The following is a 12,491-nucleotide window of genomic DNA, read 5'->3' as shown; positions in this document are numbered from 1 at the left end:
CACATGACAGTGGCCTGTCACACCTTTCTCTGGTGGAGTAGCTGGTAGGTTTGAACCACCAGCCTTTCGGGTTGCAGGTAAGCTCGCAACCTCTGAGCTACCAGGGATTCTTATTCAAACAAAGAAGACCCAAATATCTGAGCCTTTCCAACTCAAATTTCCAAAGAATTTATGTTTTAGAGACAGGAAATGTAAACTGGAATGTAGTTGAAATGGAGTAAGAAAAAGCTTATAATGTAATATTTTATTTGTCAGTAATATAGTGATATATCAAATAAAGAGCAGTCTTATATTTTTATGCCTTCGGCTTCTGTTATTTTAGTTGGAAAGTCTGATTAGATATTTATATGTACATACATACAGCTTTTAAAATAAAGAGTCATTGAGATTTCAATTATTCCCATATAATTTTAATTAATTAGTGCTATCACTTCATTTATTCATAGAACAAAATGAACTGGGCATTTTGAAATATCTGGCAAACAAGTTATACTCATTACAGGTGGTACCTATAGAACATGACCATTTTAAGCAGAAATACTTTCATTATGCTTTTTGTATTCGGGTATACAAGATATCTTTTTATTCATACTGGAATTACATATTGTTTGCCATACCATTTAAGATCACCATTCTAATTTTGTAGATTGACAGAATCATCATAAATGAATAATAACGGAGGATCCAGATAGTACATAATTAAGTTGGAGTAGGGGTGGAGCTGGGAAACACATCCACTTCCATTGAGTTGATTCCAATTCAAAGTGACCCTATACGACAGATTGAAATGGCCCCTGTGGGTTTCTGAGGCTGCAAATCTTTACAGGGAGCAGAACCCCATCTTTATTGAGGCGTGACTGGTGGTCTGAACTGTAGCTCTGTAGTTAGCTGCCCAAGGCGTTGCCCACCAAGCCACCAGGCCATAAGTAAGTAGGGTCACGCAAACAATAGCAGATTTAGAGGGCAAAGTCTTTTGCCCGTGAGGAGGGGGATGGGGAGGAGAGACTTAGACTGCCATGAAGATTTTTTTCTTCCATACAAGAAATACTTATATCTAAAATAAGAGGACTTCAAAAAGTTCATAGAAAACTAAAAGGAGAATGGATTTTTCTCACAAACTTTTTGACCCTCTTTGTATATACATAGTCTTATAGATAATCTTTAAATATGGTTTCATTTGGAAATGTCAGGCTGACCATAAAAAGAAAAAAACTTGTTTTTCCCTTTAGAAATTTTCATGGTCCTATGCAAAAATTAAGTCCTATCAGGCTGATTCCTCTAATAAAAGATTCAAAGTGGGTTTAAGCATAGAAAATCTGAGTCCACAATAGAGAAAACATGGTTTCTAATTTGTATGCTAAACATAGCTCATCTCTTCTGGATTCTTCAGTTACACTCTATGGAGGGGTTAATGGCAGGTTGAAAATGAAACCTTAAGAATTAAAATATAAATTAAAAAATTAAATTTTGTCTCTTTGTCCATTGACAATCTGTCTTTAAACTCTGATACTTTAACCTCTCTGTTATCTATGTATCTAGAAACTACTAAAAGTTGTTATCTCCACAATGGTAGCGTAGTACATTCTGAGTCCTACAGGATTTAATCATGATATTTTTCTCTTTTAAAATCTGTCTTTTGTGATATGAGTGAACGTTTACAGGGCAAATTTGTTTTCCATTCAATAATACACGCATATTTTGTTCATCATTTTTCTTAACTAAAGATCTTGTTTTCAAACTTTTGAAAGTTCGTGTTTTACGATATGGAGATGTCATTTTCTTACCAAGAACTTTGGACTAAAACATTGTATCCTTCAAGTATGCTTGATAACAGAGCATTTAGAGTACTGGGGAAGTTGCTAAAACATTCTGACACCTTCCTGACAACATAGTGTCTGTTTTGACTTTTAATATGACAAGTAGAGAAATAAGGTAGAACTTACATGATTGGAGAGACTGGCTTGTTGGCTCTTGTGTTGATAGACACATCTACTGTTCTCTGTTATCTACTCATGGTATCAAAGGAAGAGTTCCACTGGACAATTGAATTTCCAAAGATCATCACATAAAAGCTTTCTTGGAAATAATGAAGCTAGGTAGTGTGGCTCTGCACGAGAATAAAGAATTTGCCAAAATACTGCTGTTTTTTCCTTCTAAAACGGGAGTGGAATGCTTTCACCAGGTACTGAAAAGAAGGGCGTCTTCTTGGGGTTTTACTGGTGGTTACTTCTTTTTCCCATACACCATCAAAATATTATTTTTGAGTGGAAGTCTTGCTTGGCGGATCAAGTTATGGAGTACTATGAAAGTACATCTGCTGATCAAAAATTGTTAATTAGAAAAAACTGCTCCAAGAATTTGTACCAAAAGAAGTCTTAAAAGTTGAGCACTCTCTTCCTTTTTTGCAAATATCAACACGGGGCAGTTTCTGCGTTATGCACCAATTACAGTTGGTGGCGACAGTACTTGACAATATGGAATGAATGAATCAGTCCAAATAACTGAATGAATAAATTAAATTGATTCTCCCCCCACCCCACTATCTTTTTGGTGTTGTGACTAACATTTGATTAACCACTTGTGTCAAAAAAAAAACCAGGGAAGGCAGTTTAAGACATCTTTCACTGTGGTCAGGCTGGTAATGATGGACAGATGGGAGTAAGCGTGTGCATCTTTGATTTCCTGGGAAACATTGGCCAGTCTCAACAAGCCCTTTCTAGATAATCAGATTCTCTCTTCACCTGATATTCTGATAGCACCCCTGGCCAGGTTCCTGGGGGCACCAACATGGCAAAGTCAAGTGATCTTGCAAGAGACAAGTGCCTTTAATCTGAAGAGGCAAGCAGATGGATGCATGTACCAGCCTAAGATATACCAAGTAATTATGATGCTGAACGTATGATGCTGAAACAATTCCAGGTCTATAAAAAAAGTGATGATACCTATATGTATACCCTATATTTTTTATTACAAAAATATTGAAATAATCCATGAGTTATTCCACTCTGCACCAACTATAAAAAAATACTATCAAAGTTTGACCGGCACTTTTAATGCAACAAAAAGCACCATGACAGGAGAACACAGAACAGAAAGCAGGGTGACGTTCACTTGCTGTACGGAGGTATTTGAGACCCAGAAGCTTGTAAGAGTGCAGCTTTACAAATAATTCAAATACGTACAAATTTGAGCTAGATACAGTTTAGAAGAGTGTTCTCATAGTACATTTCACTGCATTTGACCGCTCACACTTACTAATATGTGTACCAAAGCCTCTAAAAGATACATCAGGTTGACCTTCGATGAGGAACAACATCTGTCCAGAGCATAGAATTTGATTGCTCTTTCTTTTGCCTGCTTCTGTGGAACTCAGTCCTTCAGGGTCCCGTGTCTAACTTGAGGTGCTCAGTGTTTGGCACTAGAGAGTTATGGCAATGTAATGCTTTCTTATGCTGCCTGCCTATATTCCCGGAGTTGGGCATCTGCTGTCCCAAACTGGATCCTGCTCCAGATTGTTGCACTATGCCACTGTTACCTGTCGTGCCAGTGGCAGCCACCCCAGCACAGAATGAGACTTCCCTCCTGCCCTTTTCCCCACTTCCTCTCTATTTTTTCTTAAAATTTTGCAACTGAATACTGAATCATGATTATCATTTCATTTACATCACTAAGTTGGCAAGCTCCTTGGTCTAACTGAGAGCCATAAACGTGCTGCATAGGATTTCTGTCATAAAGGATGTTCCCAGCTGAAAATGTAAAATAAAATATAAATAAATCCTGAAATGTATAGAAAATAAATTCAAATTCCATTAATTTGAATGCATGTGTAAGCACACTTGAATTGCTGTCCATTGGGGACACTTTCCACGCATGGAATGTTTCCAAATGAGAAAATGTGTTATGGTTTGCTTTCTCTTCAGTACTCTTTTTTCTTCTCTGCAGTCTTGAGAGATTATATTCACTCAGTCTCTCTTTTTTATTTCTCTCTCTGTGTGTGTGTGTGTGTGTGTGTGTGCTCGAGTTTTGCATCAAGGAAAAGCACTTGGGCTATTTTGACAAAGGACTGGTATTTTGTGTGTGTACGTGTATGACTGAATCTGTATTTTATGTAAAGATCCATTTACTCCATCAAAAAACACCTTATGGATTTGCGGGATGTTCTCCATGATGAAAGGACCCTCTGGTAGATGCACTGAAAGACTGTGTAAGAGAAGTTTGGTAGCATCAGAGATTCCTATGCTGGGTTGTTTCCTCAGGTGGAGTCGCTGATGCTCTACAGCTGTGGTTTGCGCAGGAGACCAGCAGCAGCCAGTCAGCCACAATGTCTCATAGCACAGTCACCATGTCAGCTCGATGGAGACGCTCACAGCTGGCTGCCCTATTCTACAATGAAGTCTCCTATTGCCACAGCCCGCTGTCAATCCTTCACTGGACTTGGTGGCTCCTGAAAGTTCTTCTGCTCTATAAAGTAGTTTCGTACTCCAATCGTTCCTGAATAAGGGCATCATCTTTGTACTGCAACCTTGGAGGAGATGGGGAACATTCGAAAGCTAAGATGGCCTTTCGTAGACTTCGGTCCAAAACATGCCTCTCCCATGCTGGGTACCTATTCCTGAACAGGTCGATTTTAATGACGGATTCTTCAATCCTTGGGGGACGAGATGATGGTGTAGATGGGGCAGTTGGCCTCACCTGAAAGATGGGTGCACACCCATCCCTTTCTGTGAATTTCTGCTCACGGTCACTAGACACACTGCGGTTGTTGGAGATGGACCGTAGAGTGCTTGTGGCCACTTCTGAAGGCAGAGTGAAGGCAGCTACTGGGTCCTCACAAGCACAGCTTGGTGACTGCCCAAATCTGGGTCCATTGGGGTGAAAGAAGGCATAATACATCAGCATAAAAACAACACCAGTTAAAAAGCTACTGAACACCACACACAGCGCAGGGATGGCAAATGCATCTGCAATCTGAGGAGCCTTGTATAGGTACCAGAGGGCACTCAAGGCTGTGTTTTCCAGAAGGATCACAAAATAGTAAATGAAGAGCCTGCAGCGTGTCCGACCTTCCTTGACATTGAACCAACTGAAGATGTAGATGATCCCTACCACCATGTCGAACACAATCTCTTCCCATTTGGTGATACAGAATTCCGTCTCACAGTGGACGATCCAGAAGGTCATGATGCACCAGTGCAGGACGATGAAGATCCCAAAGTATAACTGGAACACCGAGGCGAACAGAGCGAATGTGATGACTCTGGCTGCGATGGTGAAGAAGTGCCAGCAGAACTGGATGATGACCGCCATGTAGCTGATGGGCTTCTTGTCATCCCGAGAGTCCCGGAGGGCCTTCTGGTAAGATGCCAAGGCCCAAGCTAAAGACACAAGGGAGGCTGCCGCTGTGAAACCTATAAAGATAAACAGGGAGAAAATCTGTCAAAAGTCAGATGTAGTGGTGCCCCTAGAAAGCACGTCAGGTGGAGCTGGAGGCTTGGGACCGGCTTTGCTCGCAGGGATGACTGCTACTGTTTTGGAGTTATTCCTGAATAAAATACTCAAATGGGGATATTTGCTCGCAGGGATGACTGCTACTGTTTTGGAGTTATTCCTGAATAAAATACTCAAATGGGGATATTAATATCTGTTCTCTGTGGTCCCAACCTGACAGGTCATGACGTTAAAGCAAATGTCACTTGGAACCCGGGTGGGATTGAGAGAGATGGGTGGGGCATTACCTCTGCGTATTTAGTGTGAATAAACAAGTAGGCGGGTTGTGTCATAGGGAAAAACCAGCAGACTGGGTTTTGGAACAGAGTTATTGTGCTACCTTTGTTACTTATTAAATGCATGATTATAGATAATCATTTAAATTGTCATTTATTAAGTAGGCAATTTCCAAGCTTCCCTGCTCTCAGATTTTGTGATCAAAAGGTGTATATAACCACAGGTACCTTAAAGGGCTAACTAGTCTACCTGTCTACTTTTAAGCAAGAATAAATTTAATTTATTCACACGCAAAAAGGAGTAGTATAGGCTTGCAATGTTTATTGTTTCTTGGTGTGTGGTTTGTCCTAGTGTCACACAATACCTATAGCTGATGCCTGTCCCTTAGGTTTCCTTACTGCCGGTCCAATACGGGAAAAGTGTACTTACTGCCAGCTACCTTGCCCTTTCTTAAAGGAACAGCAGTACCGGCACCACTTCTCAGCCACCCCTTCTTTGTATCACATTAACCCCATTGGTGAGAATTTCTTCTAAAACTATGATCCCAAATAAAAATATAAATTTTATTGCTCTCCTTCACTCTTTGCATCTCAAATATGGTCTCCCTGGACCAGATGTCCAAGCTCACCTAATAACACAGGGGATCTACTTTAGGAGAGAGCCTGTGTGGACTCCACTTTGTCATCGAGGTTTAGTGTCCATCTGCATTCCAGTTGCTTCCTTAAGGGGGCGCCCGAGACTTACCAATGAGGAGCATGCTCTCCTGTGTTTTGGTCCAGCTCTACTCTAATCCTAACTAGGAAATATTCTAGTCTCCCCTCTTGCTTTGTAAATAAAATAAGCTGTGATACTGTCAAGCGCTTATGATGGAATTGGCGCTTTTCTTTTATAGTTTGATATAGAAAAGTGATCATTTATAATACTTAGAAAATTAATTTAGGCAAAGAAAGACTCTAGAGGGAAAAGGAAAAATTAATTGATACAAAACACGATAAATTCCAAGGGTCACTTGTTATACAACCACCTCGAGGAGAGTGACATTTAAAAAACGATTATTATAAAGAAAGCAGTTTTCAACAGCCACTTCTCATAGTGACTCCCATTGACGTCCGCGGGAAGTCAGGACATCTCACATGGATCTTCAGTTTCTGCCCACCAGCACAAAAGTCTGTCACAACCACAAGTCACAGGCAATATTTCTATGTCAGTTAGGGAGCACTAAACAAATAAGCACATCACAATATAATTCCTATGCCGAAGACACCGTTACATCAATTATAAAATAAGTTCAGGAGCTTAATAAGAAGAGAGAAGAACTTTAAAAACAAATAACGGAGAGAGGATGGGAAATAAGGTGCTGGAATCATGCCTATGTGAACAACATTATTATAAGCTTAGGATATAAGAACAAAAGCTTACACCATTTTTATTTCAATACCTTTGTGTAGCATAGAAACCCCTCCTGATCTTGCTCCCTAGATGTCGCATTTGCAAGTGTGGAGATTCTCTTCTGGACTGTTCTTTTTTTCCGCTTTAAAGCTGTAACCAGGCTACCTCTCTTTACAGGAAGACCCCTTCCCCTTTCACTCAACAGGCATCATCTTTAAAAAAAAATCATTTTATTGGGGGCTCATACAACTCTTATCACAATCCATACGTACATAAATTGTATAAAGCACATTTGTACATTCAATATCCTCATCATTCTCAAAACATTTGCTCTCTACTTAAGCCCCTGGCATCAACTCCTCATTTTTCCCCTCCCTGTCTGCTCCTCCCTCCCTCATGGACCCTTGATAATTTATAAATTATTATTTTGTCATATCTTGCACTGTCCAACATCTCCCTTCACCCATTTCTGTTGTCCATTCCCCAGGGAGGACGTTATATGTAGATCCCTTTTGGTTTCCTTTTCCACCCCATCCTCCCTCCACTCTCCCTGTATCGCCACTCTCACCACTGGTCCTGAAGGGATCATCCGCCCTTGATTCCCCATGTTTCCAGTTCCTATCTGTACCAGTGTACATCCTCTGGTCTAGCCAGATTTGTAAGGTAGAATTGGGATCATAATAGTGGAGGGGGAGGGGGGAGGAAGCATTTAGGAACCAGAGGAAAGTTGTATGTTTCATCGTTGCTATACTGCACCCTGACTTGCTTGTCACCTCCCGGCGACCCTTCTGTAAGGGGATGTCCATTTTCCTACAGATGGGTCTTGGGTCCCCAATCTGCACTCCCCCTCATTCACAATGATTTGGGTTTTTGTTCTTTGATGCCTGATATCTGATCCCTTCGACACCTTGTGATCACACAGGCTGGTGAAGAAAGCTGGTGGTGCCCAACTATCAAAAGATATAGCATCTGCGGTCTTGAAGGCTTGAAGGCAAACAAGCGGCCCATTAGCTCAGAAGCAACAAAGCCCACATGGAAGAAGCACACCAACCAGGCATCATCTTTACAGACACCGCTCCTCCAAAAGGCTCTGCATCATTGTCCAGATTGATGAAAAAGAGACAAACACTCCGATGACTTGATCAGATTAGAAGAGGGGCATCAGTTTGGGTAGGAGGATGCTATTTAAAACTGTTTTTCAAAGCAGTGAAAAAATAGTAGACAACTTCAATTACACAGTGCCACAAAGTCATTGCCCACTAATTTTACCCCTTCTCTTGAATGTCCTGTAAGAGTGATTCAGCTTACCTTTAACGCTACAAAAATTTGTTAAGACACTACTCTGGCAGTACAAAATGGGTTTCTTATTTTATTAGTTCTTTCTATATATCTTACAATGAAAAAAATTACCAAAGGAAATTTTATGCCCTTATTAACTTTTAGCTTTTGCAATGATTGGACTATCCTTTGTTCATTTCATTATAGTTTGCTTCTTGTTATCCTTAGCAATTAATTTCTGTAAAGCAAGTATACATGTGAGTTGAAAATATGGGACTATCCTACACTTGCAGGAAGCATGCAGTCCTACTCTCTAACCAAACAATCCCACCTCAGTTATTCTGTATGCCATACCAGAATCTCTAGGGAATGTACCAAGTATTGCTTAAGTATAATTTTCCTGGGCTCCCAAGGCATTGCAGCACAGTTCTATAACACAGAACTCTGAGCATACCTTGGTTTAAAAAAATAATAATTTCAAATGTCTTGAAAAATCGCAAGAACAAAAATATTTCACAAAACATCTTTGTACCTATTGAGTCAGTTTGCCTCACTTTGTATGTTTTTCTTTGGGGTTTGCCTTCTGTTTCCTCATAGGCAGACTCAGGCTAGACTATTATATAAAGTATGTTAAACAATATTTGTCCACATCATTAAAAAATTGAAAATAGGAATTCCTTTACTTGTTTGAGGAATATATAGTGTATTTGTTCATATTTTCTTTCAAAATATTGAATAGCATGCCATTTGTGGAAATTTTAAGCTAAAACCATAAAAACAGCCGTGGGAGATTCAGTGGGATTACACTATTTATTAAAATAGATAATACGATTTCAGCAGTTGATTCATGAAAATATTTAATTTTATGGAAAAGAAACTGATTCTCTCCTGTCAAAACATATAGTAGTATCTGAGGTCTTCAAGGCTTGTAGTCAAACCAGCAGCCATCTAGCAGAGAAGCAACGAAGTCTACATGGAAGAAGCACTTCAGCCTGTGTGATCATGAGATGCCAGTGGGAAAAGGTATCAGAAGTTCAAAACCAAGCAACTAAATTGATGTGTAGTGGAGACCCCCAAACCCACCTGCAAGTTAATCGGACAGTCCCTCTCAGAAGGGCCACATGGAAGGGATGAGAAATTCAGGGTGCAGTATAACGCTGATGAAGCACATAACTATCCTCTAGTGTTTTGTTTTTTAATATTTCGTCCCCTTACTATTACGGATTTTTTTTTTACCTCATTGATTATATTAGACTTGCATATGTTCATTTATATAATTAAGATAATTCTATACATGAAAGCCAAGATAGATAACCCTTCAGAAATGGTAACAGGAGTAATGGTTCCCTCAGTGAATGGGAAGAGAAGAGGGAAAATGGGGGAAGGGGGAGCAGTTGATGGCACTGATGACTGTATAACCCCATTCCTGGGGAGCAAACAACAGAATTGTATGTTAACGAATATATTGGATGGTGTAAAATGTGGCAAAAAATAAATAAAAATAATTGTTTCTGGGGGCATATAGTAGGGGAGGGAGAGTATAAAAGGGAGATGATATCAAGGAGTTCAAGAGGAAAGAAAATGTTCTGAAAATGACTGTGGTAGCAATTGTACACTACTGCTTGATGTGATACAACTATGGAATGTTATGATATCTGTAAGAGCTCCCAATAAAATGATCAAAAGAAACTGAGTGTCTCCTTGAGAGGTTAAATGTTCTATTCTCTCTTCTACCTGCTTTCTTCTTGTCTTAATGAAAACTGACCTCTTTCTACTGTGAAAGTAATCCTCTTGCTTTCTTGGTCATGGATACGATCCACTAACTCTCTTGACCCTCTAAGTAGTCAAGGTCTCCATGTCAAAGCACTCCTTCTGCAGAGCTTACCAACATGTAACTAGTCTTTTCTCCCTAAGAAACACTGCTTCCTTGATTTCCTCTCTCTCTTTTTTAGTGGATTGTGCCTTTCTCAAGTTTCCTCTTATTCTGGGTTTCTTGGATTCCCATTTTTATCTGCTTATTCTTGAGATCTTGTTATTTGTTGTGATGCTGAGTTTGTTCTTCTCTCCTCAATTTCTCGCTGGGTAAGCCCATACATCCTCATGGTTTTAACAATATTCTCAGACACAGCAGCCAGAAAACTGCACGCCAACACCAGCCTTTCTGAGCTCCAGGGCTGTGCGTGAAACATGAAAACTGTCTTGCTCTGGAAGACAACGTCTACTTTGTCTTGGAAAGCACACAGTTCTTAGTGTAATGCCCTTCTCAGAAGGAGCAGCACATGGATTTCCAAGTAGGCTGCACAGTTCTCAGAAGAGAGTTTCGTGCCCAGCTGTACTAAGGTGCCACAATGTGCGTTATTTTGGTGTTTAGTCTCTGTCTCCCAGTTGACACATCTGGTCGAACAGCCTTTGCTTTCTCAGTGCACATCACTCCAAACTACTTGAATAAGATGATTCAATGACAACAGCATCTGTGTAACACTATAGTCCAATGTTTTGAACAGATATACATATATCTGATATACATATACATGAGGGGGCTTCAAAAAGTCCCTGGAAAAAATGGAATTGAAAATAAAATATTTCCCCCCAAACTTTCTGAAGCCTCCTCATATATATTTCTTTGTGTGTGAGTGTGTGTGTGTATGTGTGTATAAGAAAAAGGTTTATATACAAGAGCAATTGAACATTGAGAAAACATCCAAGCTCAGTGCAGATAAAGTCCATCAATCCAATACCAGTCTATAAATTCCTCTTCAGACTCACATGGCACATGCAATGATGCCGAGTGCAGGAAGATCACAGGCCAGTGGATGGAAAGTCTTTTGGATCCAGTGGTGTTGTAAGCATCTCAGCGCTGGCAGGGGTCTCTCTGTGGCTTCCCCAGTTTCAGAGGTCTGGTTGCATCCATGCAGCTTGTCCGACTCAGGGCACTAGGGTAGGTCCATGTGTCTTGTCAGCTCCCTCCTCATATATACCTCTGTTGCAATTTCCCTTCAACTTCCCTCTGACTCACGGCAATCTATGCACAAAGGAGCAAATTCTACCTGTTCCTGAACCTTGCCCACGATCAGTTTTGGATTGATTTGTTATGATCCATAGGACTTTTATTGTCTGCTTTGTAAAAGAATCCCAGGCATGTAATACACACAACATACAACTTTTCTTTTGATAAGGATATATATACACAAATTTTCTTTTGATAAGATATAAGCCTGTTTTTAAATAGCCTTAGTGAGGGATAAAAGCCCCTCAGGAATATTGTAACCAAGAGGCACTTCTGAGGGCGAGACTGCGAGACTAGGACTGGGCAACTTCTAGGCCTTCAAATCTGTTTATTTGAATGACTATGCACAGGAAAAATAGTTTCTCAGTGGAAGATTGTGAGAATGGGTCATTGTGGAAATTTTTTATGAAAGGTTATGAATATGATGTTATTTCATCCATGAAATAACATTTCAAAATGATAACTGGACCAATAAACATTATCATGATAAACAGAAAATATTGACGTTGTCAAAGATTTTTATCTTGCTTAAGTCTACAATCAATGCTCATGGAAGTAGCAGTCAAGATATAAAATAACAAGTTGCATTAGTAAAACTAATATAACCGACCTTTTTTAAAGAGTTGAAAACAGGGAGGTCACCTTGAGAAGAAGCGTGTGTCTGACCCAAAGCATAATATTTTCAATTGCCTAACAAGCATTGTGAAAGTTGAACAATGAATAAAGAAAGGCTAAGAATTAGTACATTGAAATGTGGTGCTGGTGCAGAACATTGAAAATACCATGGACTGCCAAAAGAACAATGGGTCTGTCTTTGAAGAAGTACAGCCAAAATGCTCCTCAGAGGCAAGACTTTTTTCTCATGGATTTTAGACATGTTATCAAGAGAGATCAGTTCCTAGAAAAGGACATCATTCTTGGCAAAGTGGAGGGACAGTAAAAAAAGAGGGAGGCTCTTGATTAGATAGGTCAACATTGTGGCTGCAACGATGGGCTCAACAATAGCAACAGCTGTGAGGATGGTACAGGACCAGTTGGTGCTTCCTTCTGTTATCTGCAAGGTCATTAGGGGTTAGACGCAACTCGAGAGTAC

At 39.9% G+C, this 12,491-nt stretch overlaps 1 protein-coding gene across 1 annotated transcript in view; it reads right to left on the bottom strand.

Annotated features, from left to right (window-relative positions):
- Window positions 1-394: 394 nt before the first annotated feature.
- Window positions 395-12,491, bottom strand: part of XKR4 (XK related 4) — a 383,052-nt gene continuing 370,955 nt past the window's right edge. Inside the window, exon 5 of the mRNA XM_004697771.2 lies at window positions 395-5,408. Within this exon, the coding sequence (XP_004697828.1) occupies window positions 4,462-5,408 (947 nt within the window). The 3' untranslated portion in view covers window positions 395-4,461. The remainder of the gene's footprint in view (window positions 5,409-12,491) is intronic.

Source organism: Echinops telfairi, unplaced genomic scaffold (assembly GCF_000313985.2).
Source record: "Echinops telfairi isolate 266 unplaced genomic scaffold, ASM31398v2 ScPeMD7_1;HRSCAF=3_0, whole genome shotgun sequence".
Lineage (NCBI taxonomy): Eukaryota > Metazoa > Chordata > Mammalia > Afrosoricida > Tenrecidae > Echinops > Echinops telfairi.
This window is presented reverse-complemented; position numbering and strand designations above follow the sequence as displayed.